This window comes from Neophocaena asiaeorientalis, unplaced genomic scaffold (genome assembly GCF_003031525.2).
Source record: "Neophocaena asiaeorientalis asiaeorientalis breed wild unplaced genomic scaffold, Neophocaena_asiaeorientalis_V1.1 scaffold170, whole genome shotgun sequence".
NCBI lineage: Eukaryota > Metazoa > Chordata > Mammalia > Artiodactyla > Phocoenidae > Neophocaena > Neophocaena asiaeorientalis.
Genome location: NW_020172463.1, coordinates 182,275 through 199,223, shown reverse-complemented (window position 1 = coordinate 199,223; position 16,949 = coordinate 182,275). Strand labels below are relative to the sequence as shown.

The window sequence follows — 16,949 nt, the reverse complement described above, 5'->3', positions numbered from 1 at the left end:
CCGGAAAAAACAAAAACTCTAATTCGAAAAGATACGTGCACCCCAATGTTTATAGCAGTACTACTTATAATAGCCAAGATACAGAAGCAACCCAAGTGCCCATTACAGATGATTTACATTAGAGGATGTGGAACATATAATATATAAAATGGAATATTACTCAGCCATAAAGAAGAATGAAATGCTGCCATCTGCAGCAATGTGGATGGACCTAGAGAATATTATGCTTTTTGAAATAAGTCAGGCAGAGAAAAACAAATACTATATGATATCACTTATGTGTGGAATCTAAAAAATAATACAAATTAATGTATATAGCAAAACAGAAACAGATTCACAGACACAGAAAACAAACTTGTGGTTATGGAAGGGGAGAGGGAGAGGAGAGAGACAAATTAGGGGTAGGGGATTAACAGATACAAACTACTATATATAAAATAGATAAAACAAAGATTTACTGTATAGCACAGGGAACTATATAACCTATAAAGAAATATAACCTGCAAAAATACTAAATCACTATGATGTACACCTGAAACTAACACAACATTGTAAAGCAAGTATACTTCAATTAAATAACAAAGTTAACCCGACACTCTAATCTCAGTGGTGACCAATGTCTTGGCTCATATATATAATTTCTAAATGATCAGGTTCAAAGCACTTTTATGATTTTTTAATGATTTTTTAAAATGAGTTTTCCATTAATTAATTATTTAACTGGCTAATTAATGACTCTTTTTTGTTTGGAGGACAAGAAGAGAGACTAGATGATCCATTGTTGAAAACTTACCTGTATAAAAAAGACTGTGGTTTCAGTAATTCTCAGGATATCTTATAATTAAATATTATAGGTGAATGACATAATGACTATCTATTCTTGCTATAAATAAATATAATGCAATGCTCTGATGGTGACCGGATATTAAACTGTTTATGTATAATTTCATACTTCATATTCAACATCATTATTATATAAAATTCTTTATATATCATTTTGAAGACTCAAAAGATTTTCAAAAGTAAGCAAGATTTGAAGTTACATTTAGAGATGATGAATTTTCTTATCAAATCTGTTAATTTGGCCCACTCCAGTTTCCTTGAACATTGGGTCTATGGGTCATTATTGATTTTTATAATTCATTTACAAAGCATGCCAGGAATTAAAATATGACTCATGAACACTAGAACAAGTTTATGGGGAAATACCATATTGAAGAAACTAAAGATGGAAAAGGCAGCCATCAAACTATGAAGAATTCAAATTTGTTCACGAATTTACATGAAGTATGCTACATCTGTTCACAATTTAGCCTAACAGAAAATTTATTTATTAAGCAACTTCCACTTACAAAATACGTTTAATATTCTATTACACTTAAATTCCATTTGGAGTATGCTACTTTTAGTCTTGCAAAGACCTTAAAAGCCTAAAACGGAAATTAAAACAAACTAATATGACCCACGGTTTCCGTATATAAAGCACATATCAAAAAAGAGAAGTATAGATATTACTCAGAACCGCTTACTTGCAACCATGTCGAGTGCACTGTCCTCTGCCAGAACAGAATCTGAGACACGATGGACCAACATAAACTGCAGGGCAAAAGAGAGCATGTGAAAGATGGCAAAATCACTGGAAAGACGACCAAGAACACCATCAGCATGTGAAACAATTTTGTGAAGCAAATACCCATGAAATCTCATTCCTTGTATGTATGTTGTGCACAGGAATCCAGATGACATATAGAGTGCTGCGTGACAAGCTAAGTGCTTAGTTACAAATCTAACAGAACTCTTTTAACTTAAATAATCCTTTCAAGATTTTAATCTTCCATAGCAGAGAAAGTAGGGCCACATGATTTGGGTTCCTTAATGGAGTCTCTTCAGCTAACATGATTTCAGGCAGAATATTAGTGCTTCTGTTTTGAACTCTCCACAAAGTTTATATTCTTCAGGTGGAAATAAAGAATTTAGAAAGGCTCAATTTGATATATCAAAAAATAAATAGATTATAATTTAATTTAAAAAACTATAATTTCATTTTCATCTGAGGAAAATCTATACCACTTCAGATGATTGTTGTATGTATTTCTAAACATTAATTCATCCTTCCTGAAGTGGGGAGTTAAAATCTATGGTTGAGCATAAAGTCTTCTCTACAATGCAGACCTTTTTTTAAATGGTGGGCTTGACTGATAATGATCTTACAAACCTAAATTCTAACCTTGGGAATGCTGAGAAAAGGGCCCCTGACTGTCGAATGGTAGGTTCTGAGATACTCAGACTCAAATACATTTAAAGATATTAAACTTTTGATAATCAGTACAATCAGTAACATACCAAATAGTGTGAAAGTGGGACAAACCAATGAGGAATTAGAGACGCAATGGTTACTGAGACCTCCCGTATTCAATTTCAGGCACAAACAAACTTACTATTCATTATCATTTTCTCCTCTGTCTTGTAATCACATCAAAAGAGTTAAGCAATTTTATTTTTAAAAAAAACTTTCCTGTGGTCTATGCTTCTACAAGCATTTAATCCCTGGAAGTCAGTTAACAGGTGCAGCTGTTAGGGAAATGAGAGCTAATGAGATGCAAAGCAGGCCAGTGGAAAAACTCTTTCTCAAGGAAACTGTTGGTTTAGGAAGAGATTAGATAGCAGGCTCAGTTGTTCAAAAGGTATTGGTTTTAGGTGTCAAAAAACCCTGGATTCAAATTTTGGCTTCACATGGGAAACTGTGGATAAGTGATTTATCCTGTCTAAGCCTATGTGTCCCTATCCTTTAAAGTGGGATAATATTCCTTGAGGAAAGAATAAACTAAATGTTTCATGCCTGGAACCTGGCACCATATGGTTATGATCATCATCTCATACTAGAGTCAAGTATCCTTCACCACCTTCCTGCCCCACCTGCTTTGATGGCTCCACTGGACACCGAGTGCTGAGGAATCAGAAAGGGGCTTCATCCTTCTTTAACATGGAAGAGTGTATGGATTGTTTTCCCAGCCCTCTTGATTTTATGGCTGTTGTAGGATTTGCTCTAAGTCCTGTAAGCGGTTCATTGCATTCTGCGGGGCTGCCCTATAGTGTACCAATGTCATACATCACAAAGTCCCCATCATTAAAAAAACTCAACAGTAGAATAAGACTTTCCAAGTCAATGAAAAAATTGGAAATAAGAATTTTGTTGTCATCTTCCCCTGCTAATGGTGAAGTCATTAGGATTTGCAGTATGAGTAAATTTACAGGCTCTGTTTTTCTAAGAGTGTGGAAAAGATAGTTTTCTTCACTATTATCATTGATGCAATCCAGTTTTAAAAATTAAAAAGTGGTAATAAACATATTGGGCTCTAGGATCTTCCATTTTGCTAAGAATTTCAGGATAATTTCCAATATTGATCTGTTTTTTTCTGTTTTTTTTCTTTGATATAATTCTGAAATTCCATAGTGAAATGGAGGAGACTTCAAGGGTTCTTTGGCAAGTTGACACACATTTCCCTTGGGAGGGAGTGACAGTGTGTCCTCCCCTTGCCTTTGAAAGAAACCAGAGAGCAGGTTCTGCTTCCGCAAAAGCCTCATGTATAGAATAATGTCAGAATTTAAGAGATTCTGCCTCTAGTTCTGCATTCGACCCACACTCCTAACCATACCTATTCCATGTATTTTTATCTTTTCTCATTCTACTCAAAGCTTGATGTTGGGAACTCAGGACTTTCTGACTTTCTGACTTAGAATCATGTTTTATTAGCCTTCTTTAGGAAATTTAGATATTCTTTTCACAGGCTTATGTGACTTCATTTGTGCTCTTAGTTTCCTTATATGCTTTATTTCATTACTGACTTTCCAATTTCTTTTATGATTATTTAAAGTAATCTAAGTTCATTATAGGACCACTGAAAAGTATGACAGCAGGAAAATGTCATCCATATCCCATAAACCAGAGGCACATACTCATTCCCTAGAGCTAATTAACAGGTGTATTAATTCAAATACTATGCAAAGTAGTCTACCAATGGAGAAATTCCATCTTAACAAATTCATCCTTAGACATTTTTGCAAATACACTATGTTTGTGTCCATATGTTTATATCCATACAGCTCATAAGGTCTTTGAAGTCTGGGTCTTTTATTGGTCTTCTTTGAATACAGATTGTTTAAAAAATTTACATTGGCTCATCACCAAATTATCTTGCCTGAAGTTACTCCTGAGTTTCAAGAATGTAAAACTTCTTGAATTATGTATCAATTTTTATATTTTCAAAAATAACAAAAATATTATTAAGAGATGGAAAATCAGTATGAAACAACAGTGTAGGCTTTTCCTGCTTTATAAAATGGACACAAGTCAGTGGCTATACTACTAAATTTGCTTAAGTATTGATATTTTGTCCTTCCTTCCTTCCCTCTACTTCATTGTAGTATAACTCTTCAGTCAGATTTATATACTCTCTGAAAATAGGGAATCTATGAATCTGCCTGTAATGAGAATTATTAAAAGAGTTGGCTATTAATAAAAAATATAAGAAATTTACGGTCATGCACTCCAATAGATTAAATATTATCTTTTCTCAGTGCACTTGTCATAAGTGATATTGGCTTTAATGTAATGCAACAACATTGTTTATCAACAATTCACTTAAAAATTAAAGATAACATAGGATATTTTGTGTATTTCTGAATTTTCCTTTTATACTATTTTCTGAAAAAGAGGTAAAAGTTTCACTTCAGAAGTTTCATTTTAGAGATGATGTTTCCTGATGTGTGGTGTCTGCATCTACATGAGAAGCATTCCAGATGTTGTGGTAGCTACTAAGAGAAGAATGGGTCTTATTTTAATACATGCAGGATGGTATGTATGTTAATTTTGTAGAAAACATTCAGGGAAAATGTTAGGATATCCCTTGTCATCAACTGCAAGTCTGAGTTTCACAACTTTATGCCTTTTAAAATAATGTATGTTGAAACATAAGTCTAATATTGCTGACTCCACTGTCTTTTTTTCTGATTGTGTATCCCTGGGCTTCTAACGGAATGCAAAGGAGAAAGGGAAGAAAGGGCATTTAATGAATCGTGAGACCATGACTAAGAAGGGTGATTAAGTCTGTGCTGATGAACAAAAGCACAGGAAGACGCTACATCAATGACATATGATTATGACAGACATAAACTAACCATTATCAATTGCCCACATGTTTCCAAGGATTGGTCCCGTTTGTCTCCAGCAAATTCTGGTATCCCGCGTTAGTGCTGCGTTAGGAAGGGGAATCGTTATTCGGTTCCACCTGCAAGAAATTTAGCACAAAAGAGCTTCTTAGCACAAAACAGCTTCACATCCATGTTCACATCTTTTGAATCTATTTTACATGCTTTTGAAGTTCTAGTCTCTGTATGCTTAAGATAGCACTTAAGTTTGGTAATGAACTCTTTAAATTCACCTGTGGAGTTTGTTGATCTATTTATCTAGTGCTTATCCTGTAAAGTGGCAAGTATTTTACATAGTCATCTTTAATTCTCTTAACAGTCCTTAAGGGGGTCAATCATTGTCCTTAATTTACGTGGAAAGTTAGAGTAAATAGCATTACACAAGTATCAATAGCCGGCAGAACCAGGATTTGAGCCCAGGTTCAATTCCAAAGCTTGACTTTCTTCCACTTGTCTATCTTTTCTTAAGTAAGTATTTTGGCAATAAGCCTTATGGCAGTAACTATAGGGTCATCGTATAGAACTTAAATTTATGTAATCCAAAATATAAAAGCCAAATACCTAAAGAATGAATGACTCTACAAATTGTGATCTTGCATCAGATTTACCAAAGTTACTGTCTGTTTTAAAAATGAGATCACTACTAAATCAGATGAAAAAGAGAAGGCAGCTTCCTTACCTGTTATGCCAAAAACACTAATCTCAGGCTTACTCATCGACTTTGAGTCTGCAACATGGATTCAGATCTCTTGCTATGTTAGAATGCACTCACCCACTGTAGTTTTCCGAGGAGTAGATCGTGCTGTGGGGAAGGTGTGGCCCAGCACAGATCTCAGGCAAACATTCAGTGTGGAGCAGGGACCAGGAACGCCCATGGTTGGTAGAAAACTCTAAGCTGACACTGATAACACCAGACCAAGCACAACAAAAAAGGGGCAAAGATAACAAATGTAATGAAATGACTCATCTCTGGCGAGGTACATTAAACATCTGTAGAACTACTGTACAAATTAAGATGCTGTTTCCAAAGTGATTGTTTTCCACTCTACTGAAGTCTGACCAGCTTTCAAAAGGCAAGCAAGCAGTTAAATTACTGCTATAGAAACAAAATATGTTTTAAAGACAGCGAATGGGAACTTGAGTTTGTGCTCCTGAATCTGATAGATGGCAAGGCAATTACCATGTCTCACACTGCCGCTTCATCCTGTGAATGTCAGACTGACAAAATCCTTAGAAAGGACAAGGGCAACACTTCAGCAAGTGAAACCGAGAAGTCATAGCTCTTGAAGTGCTAATTGATTTCTGTGCCTGTTATTACGGGGTCACTAACCAACTGGGGTCAAGCTTTTCTTTGGTTGTTTTTTCTGCTCTCTCAGCAATCTGTCGGAATGGATGGCTGCCACAGCTCCTCCAAACACCTCTGATACCTAAGACCAAGCTCTTAGCATAAAGCCATTTCTAATCAAAATCTATCTAATCATACTCTACATATTAATTGAAGAACTTTTTTCTTCCTTTGAGGGAAAGTGTGTATTTTGTTAATGGACATTTTATTAAAAATTCAGCTGAAAAGCTACTGAGAAGTTGCTCTGATTTAATAGCCAAGTCCACGTGTTCATCGTTAATTTGTCCACAGGCGCATAGAATGCGGCTTCCTACCTGTTCCCAGGTTGCTGTGTTCCACATCCCAGATTAATGGAAAACTGTATCATGTGAGACATTGTAGAAGGGAGAACAGGTAAGACGTGGAAAAAATCTATGGCCCAGACATTCCTATTATGTCCTTGATGGTTCTTTTGTCTGAGACAAAATCTGGTAGCAGGAGTCTGAAGTTCAGGATTGATGACTACAGAAACCAAAGATGGAACCTTCAAAACAAAGGAAACCAAAATCACTCATAACCTTCCCTACGGGAGTCTGTGAATTCTCCTAAATTCAATCTTGCAATTACTATGTACATAACTGCCACTGATTAAGCACCAAGCAATATTCTGTATGTTCCATTTGTTATGTCATGTAGAAGATGCTGTCCTCATGGGGCACTCATTTTAGTCACTCAGAATTCCTCCTTTGCAGACACCCGGAACTCCCTGTGTGTGACTGATCAGGCCCTCTCTACCTGAAGATAAACTGGTTTAAGGTCTTTAAAAGTTATCAAAGCATATGTATCCATTTTATGTACCTTAGCACAAGATAAAAGCAACTTGACATTTCATCATCAGTCTTCTTTTAAAGTGTATTGTATAATATGAATTCTTTGACAAACTAGGTATTCTGAAAATAGGACTCTAAGTGGAGACAGCCAGAGCAAAGAGTTAATCCACAATAACTGACGTATTGATTTGGTCTGAGGCATGCAGCTGACCAGAGCGGGTGTAACCCTACCTAGTCACAGCTGGAAGAGTGGTCCACTATGAAATCCCAAATGGTATAACTTGGGTGACCGTAGCATGTGGAGTGTACTGGATACTTTCTTTGGTTGTTCCCTAATTAGCCTTGATGTTTATCTCCTGTCTTCCTAACTGAAGCTATGAGATGCTAGAGGCTGGCTGTGTTCAAGCTTTTTAAAGTCCCGAAGGTGCCATCAACGTGGAGGGAAGGCTAACTAGTAATGAATGTGTGAGTGTACTCTCAGCACAAATACATCTACTATTAGAAAAGGATAATTTTATACCTTGTGATAAGCATCACATAATTTTGAAGATGTTTGCAAATAACTAGAGCCAACATCTGTCCTAAATCCAAAGGGCAAATCTCTGGCTCAAAAGACTCAATCTCTGGCTCAAATTATCAAAGAAAAAATCAAACGTAATAGCAATCTGTACTTTTACAATGTCTTCTGCCTAGGAAACCTCAAATGCTAAATTAATAGTCACTATGCCTGATGCTAAGTCTGTGAAGCTGCATAGTTAGAGCCACTTTTAGGGCTTTCTTAGGGATGAGAATAATTGTCAGAGTACTGGGCTCCTCCTTATTGTCTCTAATGGGCTGTAATTCACTCTTCCTGATAAAACCTCACTTTTTGCTTATATCAGGAAAAAAAAGTGAACGCTAAAATAATGTCCATGTCACTGTTTTAAAGAAATGTGGCAACTTCCTTGGCTGCCAGAAGAGAGATTTATCCTCTAGCACGGCATCTAGCATGGTCTTCATGGTTTTGACCTGGACTGGGGTGGGGCCGTCTGACACAGATTGGCATGGGTACCTTATATGAGGAATAGGAAAGGGTATCCAGTGTAATGTGCTCTTTTCTTCCTTCAGTCTTTGCATACAGGATGATATCATTTTCATGAGACTCTCCAGGGTCACAAATCCCTCCTGCACAAAAAATTTTAAGTGTTAGAACCACCTTGCATCCATTAACATGTAAAACGTAGTGTTAAATTTCAGGATAAAAAATAATTATGAAACCCAGGTGTCACTTAAGAATGACCCTAAACAAAGGTAACCAGACCCAAAGGAAAAATTTATGAAGATAGTTCAGATAGGCCATGCTAAAGATCAAAGACTTGACATTTGTGAAGGCCAAACTATTTACTTAATGAGATTACTCAAATAATAGTCTGCAACAAACTGTGACTACCTGTCCATATCTTAACTCTCACTAAAGAAGTGTGCTCTGCTTTTTAATAAACCAGTACTTCCTTATATTTGAGGTCTTTATGGCCAAAGTTCAGAACCTATTGATTATGGTTTTAAAAAAATTGTGGTGACTCACTGAATCAAGGATTTCTGAAGCAGTGTGTTACTTAAACTGTTGTATGTAGTATCTTTAATATTTTAGCACATATTAGGTATTTGCATTTTTTTTTTTTTAGTACTTAGGAAAAAGATGTTTTTTTAACATCTTTATTGGGGTATTTGTATTTTAGATGTCGCTCATTTTACATTTTTACTTTTGGTACTTCATTTGATTCTTGGAAGCTATACAGAGTAGTTTACTCCCTATCACACTACTTTATAGTCATATGAAATGATATAAAGTTAGAACTGAGAGGTAGTTAAGATCATCCTGATGATGCAACTGAATAACAGAGCAAGTACCTGAAACTGAAGATAATTTAACCAGTTGGTGGAAGAGCCAGGAGTTGATGTTATGTCTCAGCCTTTGACCCTCTATTCTACCGCATTCGGCCAATAATCCTTATTACTGCTGGCTTCTATCAATTGTCAGCTTAACCTGGATTTTAAAGGATTACATGTCTAACCAGAAACCTCTCCCCACTCACCATTATCCTTCATAACAGCACCAAACATAATAGCAGGAGTGGTGATATGTACATGGATTTCCTGGCAAATATTCTACCCCTAAGGTCCAAAATTTATAACATTAACTTTTTATTATTATCTTTTAAAAAAACCCTCTTCCAGTTCTTAAATCAACCACCATTAATGTTAATTTTTATCTACAGGCTATTTTTGTTGCTAATACTCTATGGTGACAAAAAAGCAACCTCAAGGGGCTTCCCTGGTGGCGTAGTGGTCGAGGGTCCACCTGCCGATGCAGCGGACACGGGTACGTGCCCCGGTCTGGGAAGATCCCACATGCCGCGGAGCGGCTGGGCCCGTGAGCCATGGCCGCTGAGCCTGCGCGTTTGGAGCCTGTGCTCCGCAACCGAATAAAGTTACCCTTTAAGAGTTAATCTAATAAAATCAATAAATAATGCCTGAGGGCTTCCCTGGTGGCGCAGTGGTCGAGGGTCCACCTGCCGATGCAGCGGACACGGGTACGTGCCCCCGTCTGGGAAGATCCCACATGCCGCAGAGCGGCTAGGCCCGTGAGCCATGGCCCCTGAGCCTGCGCGTTTGGAGCCTGTGCTCCGCAACAAGAGAGGCCACAAGTGAGAGGGCCGCATACCGCAAGAAAAAAAAAAAAAGCCTGAGACTCACCATCTGTATAAAAAAATAAAGTGTCAATTATTGCAAGTGTCTGGCTTAAACTCGATCTGGGTAACTGGGATCTGATCCTGGGGAGAAATTACTGAAATGTGATGTTAGGTAAGAAAGCTAGAACCTGACCAGTACAAGAAAGACCATGATAACAGAAGTAACTTGGATGGTGGTATTTGTGAAATCTGGCATGTTACATCTGTCAGACATATGTAACTTGGCATATAATAAATATTTACTGAGTTAAGTAATCTGAATTGAGAATAGAGAAGCCAGATATAGGGATAATGCAGACCTCATCCTAAAAGATGTTTATTGTTCAATGGCAGCAACCTGTCAAGAAAAATCTCATGATTTTGACAACTGATATCATATTTTTAGCATTTCATTACATACTTTAAGATTATAGTAAATATAGCAAGTAAAGCCATTCAAAATGACAGTCTGGAAGGGGGGGAGAGGTGGGGGAAAGACCTCCATGAAAATTAAATTCTCTTTTTTAAAATGTAACTTTTAAGAATTGACTATTGAGCCCATATTAAAGACTTACCAAAAAAGAACAAAAAAAGGTGAAAGGTCACAGGCAGTGTGGGTTTAAAGCACCACATCCAGAGACATAGGAACTGAAACAACAATTCTCTCTAATTTCATTAAAATTTGTTCCCTGTAAATCCTCTCTGCTCTCTCAAGAACAGTTCGTGAACTGCACCTGAGTTTCAGAGAGAACAGAAACCCACATGGGAGGCTCATCCAGCCTAGAATGACAGAAGAAGAAAGTCCAAAAGGAGCCAAGACTTTAAAATGATGACAGACTTTATCTGAAAGATCCCTCTTGGGGCAATTTATCAGTTCTGTGAAGTTTCAGTGACAGCAGCTCCTACAGAAAGACACGGATTCTTCTTCAGCTTCATTCACTTTGATGTATTGTGGAAAGGTATGACTCAAAGGGCGTTTTGTACAGCAATTAAGGTACAGAAAATTTCAATAGAAACTAGATGGACAGTTAGTTTTAAAGTATTTTAAATCCTGTTTTAAGTAGATTTAAGACACTCATTTATATTAAGAAAGTGATTTTTTTTTTTTATTGACTATGTGCGGGACATTGGGCCTAAAGGGGAGATAAGCCCTGACCTCAAAAAGTTTGTAATTTAGCAAGTAACTAATACACATGTCTAATATACATGAAAGAATGATGATTAGCAGTAAACTGTGTTGTGCTGCCATAACTGCAGTCAAAATTCAGAGAAAAGAGATACAAGTGTAGGCTAAAAGGGCTGGGTATATAGGAGATGCTAAGTAAATATCTGTTGAAGGAATAATAAAGAAAACAAACCAAAAAACCCAAATGAATGATGTATATTACGTTATTTTTGTCATGTTCACTGCATTCTGGCTCTAAGAACAGTGCTGGATACTAGTCCTCAAATAATTTGTGTTGTATAAATGAAAATGTATGAATGAAGGAAACAGAACTTGAACCAAACTTTGAAAGTTGAGCAAAATTTCCAAAAATGGTAGTCACAGCAGACTGATATGAACCAAAGGATGAAACCAGGAAAGACACGTAGGCAGTGTCTAAGAAGAAAGGAGTGTGATCTGATCTAGATTAACAATCAGTCACTGATTTTCCTAAGGCACCATACTTAGTGAGGGGTTACTTACAAACTGTCTATCATATCTTAAATCTCTTCCCATATTGTTTTCTTTTCTATCAGCTACCAAAGTTTTGAAGTCTCTTCTGTAGAATCCAGTTTTATCCTACCTTATCCTACTGTCATCCTGTCCTAGCCTAGCCTAGCCTAGCCTACCATATCCTATTCTAAAAACACCTTTGCTGATTCTGCTTTCTCCTCAAGGTCAGACCCCATTTCTTTCCTTGTGTTTACTGGTGAACTTCCTGAAAGAGCAGTTCTCAGTCAGTGCCACGTCTCCATTTCTTTTAACTCTATGCTCTTTGGCTTCCCAGGCACCACACCATGGGGAGTCACAGGTGGGCTCTCAGCCCTGTCCTGGTTGACCTCTGACCTCTGTCTCTGTGGCCTTCCTACACTGCTGATCACCTCCCTGTCATCCCATCCCTGAACCACTCTCTTCCTTTCCCTCTTTAGCATAGAACCACGCCCTCCTCCTGCATTTCCTTATGCCCTTTCTCAGCATCCTTTGTCTACTCCTTTTCCTTCTACCTATACTTAGGTGAGGGTTTTCCTTAAGGAGTTTTCATGTCCTTTGCTTACTCTGTCCCCTGCTTGGGAGAACACAGCAACTTTAGTGGCTCCGGTTATCACCTGTATGCTGACAACTTTCAAATCCGATTCAGCCCCTGAGTAGAATTTCTGCCTTCATATGGCCTTTCAGAACCCTGAACCTCAACAAATCTAGTATCAAAATCCTCTACTGCACACTTGATCTTTATTGTGATCATACTTATTTTTGACATTTCCTATTTTGGGAAATGGCACCATTCTTCCAAACATCCAGGAGAGAAATGTGTCCTCTCAAGACTATTCTCATAGTCCCTAGTCAGTTGGGTGTGAACTTCAGTTGGTTCCTTCTCCAGTTATTCTATCTCTGTCCCCTCCTGCACATTATTGCCACCATCATTGCCATACTTCCTTTGTTGCTTAGACCAGTGCAATAGCTTCCCTAATTTAGGGTTGCCAGCTAAAATACATTGCATGACCAATACTTATACAAAAAATTATTCGCTGTTTATCTGAAATTTAAATTTAAATAAGTCTCCCCCACCACTCACTAAATCCGTCAACCCTATCCTACCTGGTCTTCTATCCTCTAATTTCTGATTATTTCAGTCTTTCCTTCACACTATGCCAGGATTATCTTTCTACAAGAAAGATGAGAATATATTATAGAACTGACAGAAATCATCTGAGGGCTCCATGTTGCCTAGAGTAGGAGAATCCAAATTCCTCAGTATGATGTTAAAGAAAGTCACTCACTACTCTGGCTTCAGTTCACTTTTCTAGTTCCAGTTTATGTCTTTCCTTTCAACTATACTGGGAAAATCACCCAGCCCCAAACATGTCATATACCTTTCTACTTGTGATTTTTCTCAAAATGCTGCCTTAGTTTGAACCTTCAAGTCTAGTTCAAATACCATCTCCTTTGTGAAACTCTACCCTAATCCCTCCACTACAATACCCAGAGTTTCCTCTGCACTTCCATAACATTTTCATTCCATTACAGCCAAACTGCAATCTCTTTTATAGTTAAGTGTTACTTGTGGGCAAGGGCTCTTAAGTAATTTTTATACATAAAAAACCAAAGATATATTGAGTCTTAAGTATTTATTAGACACCATTTTGAAGGCTTTGCGTGTATTAACTCATTGATCAGTAACTCTGTGACTTAGGTATCATTATTTTCCCCAGTTGTAGTCTCTATATATGCTAGCTCAGTGCTCTACATTCAGTAGGAACTCATTAATTTTTTTAATCGAATGGAGATGCTTTTATTTGGGATAAGGTACTTTGGGTCTATTCAAGTGAATGTTTTCCTCAGAGTCAATATAATTTTAATTGATTCATTAATAATCTGCTTTGTTCTAGAAAGAATTAAAGATGACTTAATCTCATATAGAGATGACAATCTCTTACATAAAGGCATCGAATGGTTTGATTTACCGTAATTTACTACTAAAAAATGAAGAATTCAAATATATTTTGTGAAAAATGAAAAAAAGGGAAAATACTTAAATTAGACAGCCATATTAAATGTTTATTACAATTTGCCAGGGGGTGACGGCAGTTCTTAAAGTTTCCCAGGAATCACTCTTAATAAAATGAGAGCCAGTTTGAGTTCTAATTATTTAAAGGAATTGAGGTCTGGGTCTTTAAATATACAACTCATTTCAGAGTTAAGGTGAGGATATCCTTATGCCAGGAAGATTATATTATTATATTTTATATCCACAACTTCCCTGTTACCAAACAGATCATTATTGGAAATGAGGTAGCATCACACAGGCAATGTATTTGAGAGCATGATACAATCTGAAGTTTGCTTTGCCACTCTGAGCTGTAGGAGGTGAGGAATGTGAGAAAAATAATAGGCACTGCAGAAGCCTAGACTTGGAAGGTCTGTTTGTCCTGATGAATCGACATCTTTGCTAGTAAGGTCAAAGGTGGACAGTGTTTATTTCCTGTTTCACTACCAGGTGTTGCCTGTGCTTTTCCAGTCATTTAACAAAAAGGCATGTGACACCTACTCACATTTCTGGAATGACATCCAGTGAAAGAGTATGTAACTGTGGCTCTTGCTGACGAAAATGATAAATTTCAGAGGACACCCATTTCAACCCCCTAATTCCTCCTTGGGTATTTTTCTAAACTTTTAACTATTTATTTGCTCTGCAGTCATCTGAAGAAAAAGAACATCTTATAAGCACTTTTTTCCTTTATGTGTTTACCAACATATTAGAAAGTACAGAATAGTATTAAAGCATTAAAAAGTATAATAAATCTGTTTCTTTCTTAGCTTCCTACAAAGAAAGAGTTATGCAATGATGAGATATCCATGAAAACAAATGATTCACCTTGATAATTGTATTTTGGGGAGGCTAGAGGCTTCAGACAAAGGAGTTACTTTGTTCTTAGCTTCTCTCTTGTTGTCTTTTCAGCTATAACCACTGCAGGAAAGGTGGAAGGAAGGTCTAAAGGCATTTTGTCTTTAGGCCTAGTCATGCAAGAACAAGACTAGCTCTTGCACAGGATGGTTCCAGCAAGGCTGGTGTGAGGCAGGTGTGAGCACCACAGACTTTTGCTCAACCAGTAGAACTCATAGTTCATGAATTTTAATTTTATATTGTAGACAACAAACAATCTTACTTCCTTAGGAATAGGTGCTCATCTAGAATTTGCCCTAGGTCAATAAAATTTGTTCAAAATGTACCTACCCATAACAAAGTAAAACCTCAGGTTCCCGTAACCAGTTGTGTCCAGGTAAGGAGTGCATATTTTCCTCTCTCCATCTTTGAGGAAGACCATTGATAAACCTGATTCTATTGTTCCACATTCTGTACCAATGACAGCTCCCAAGATGTCCCACCTTTAAAAAATGACAATCACTAAGAGTTAAAATAGTAAGTCGCAACTTTATAGCGTATAACATTTTACTTTTAATGAGGAACATATACTTAGTAATGAATAATTCTGAAATAAAGATGTGGTACTACAGGCACTTCCCTGGTGGAGTTGTGGTTGAGAATCCGCCTGCCAATGCAGGGGACATGGGTTCGATCCCTGGTCCAGGAAGATCCCACATGCCGCAGAGCAACTAAGCCTGTGCACCGCGACTACTGAGCCTGTGCTCTAGAGCCCACGAGCCTCAACTACTGAGCCTGTGTGCCACAACTACTGAAGTCCGTATGCCTAGAGCCCATGCTTCGCAACAAGAGAAGCCACTGCAATGAGAGGCCCACGCACTGCAATGAAGAATTGCCCTCACTTCCCACAACTAGAGAAAGCCTGAGCATTAGTGAAGACCCAATGCAGCAAAAAATTTAAAAATTAAAAAGAATAAGATGGGGTACTACAGATCGTGGGTAATGAACAAAGTTTAAAACACATTCCATTCACAATTACAGTTTTTCTGTAGAGGATAAGTTTAATCAATACTACGTATAGTTTGTCTACTACAAGATAGCCTTTATTCTCAAAGCACTTACAGTTGAGGTGGGGAATCAAATTTGAACTAAGGAAAAAGGAAATCATAAAAGATAGTGCCATAGTATCATAAATACTTGTATGCTGTTTTTCACATTAAAAAATAGTCATAGGATGAAAAGTCATACAAGCTGGAAAGAATCTAGCAAGTTTTCAAAAAGGGGACGGGATTTAAACTGTCAAATAGGTATTTGAATATGTAGGAAAATAAAAATATCTAATATATAAAAACTCTTATATCTCCTTAGTATTTATCTCTGCTCATGTCTAATTTGGCCACCACTTTTCACACAACTAACTTGCTTACAGACAGAGGAAACTGGGACACACAGAGGTAAGTGGCTTGCCTAAGGCTGACTGCCTGTTTGGTTTTAAATTGAGATCTTCTGTTTCTTAGTTCACTGTTATTTTAGTAGTTACAGTTCTAAAGAGGACACTGTGCCAGGACAATTATGTTGAACTGGTTGAGACCAAGATGTCTAGGAAATGCTTAATTTTTTGTCTTTTAAGAGATTATTATCGGGCTTCCCTGGTGGCGCAGTGGTTGAGAGTCCGCCTGCCGATGCAGGGGACACGGGTTCATGCCCCGGTCCAGGAATATCCCACATGCCGTGGAGCGGCTGGGCCCATGAGCCATGGCCGCTCAGCCTGCGTGTCCGGAGCCTGTGCTCCGCAACGGGAGAGGCCACAAGAGTGAGAGTCCCGCATACCGCAAAAAAAAAAAAAAATTATTATCAATCATTCAAGGAGAAGCAGCTCTTTTTCCTTTTCTTCTTTCAAAAAACTTTTTATTGCAGATATTCTCCTTGTGTTACAGTCTTTCAGATTTATCATTTCTTTTCTTTTTTCTTTAATTGGAGTAAAATTGCTTTACAATGTTGTGTTAGTTTCTGCTGTACAATGAAGTGAATCAGCTATTCAAGGAGAAGCAGCTCTTAATAGTACTGGACCACTGTAAATATCAGGAACCTCTCTCGACTCATACAAGAAAATTTCACACTGGTTCATTGGTCTTTCACCTGCTCCATTTATCCCAATAAAGCCACTCAGCCTACTGCTCCATAAAGCAAGTTAAGGTTATAAATGATGCATATGATGACTCCTTTTAGGCATCCATCTGCTTTAGGGTATTTTTAAAATGAAAAATTAAATTGGAAAAGATCAGATTGT

The 16,949-nt window shown here is 37.4% G+C and overlaps 1 protein-coding gene across 1 annotated transcript in view; it reads right to left on the bottom strand.

Annotated features, from left to right (window-relative positions):
- RELN (reelin) overlaps nt 1-16,949 on the bottom strand; it is a 360,093-nt gene that overhangs the window by 164,210 nt on the left and 178,934 nt on the right. The window contains exons 10-15 of the mRNA XM_024738082.1: nt 15,011-15,162; nt 8,414-8,526; nt 6,868-7,076; nt 5,981-6,109; nt 5,179-5,288; nt 1,530-1,596 (exon numbers count right to left, since the gene is read on the bottom strand). Of these exons, the coding sequence (XP_024593850.1) occupies nt 1,530-1,596; nt 5,179-5,288; nt 5,981-6,109; nt 6,868-7,076; nt 8,414-8,526; nt 15,011-15,162 (780 nt within the window). The remainder of the gene's footprint in view (nt 1-1,529; nt 1,597-5,178; nt 5,289-5,980; nt 6,110-6,867; nt 7,077-8,413; nt 8,527-15,010; nt 15,163-16,949) is intronic.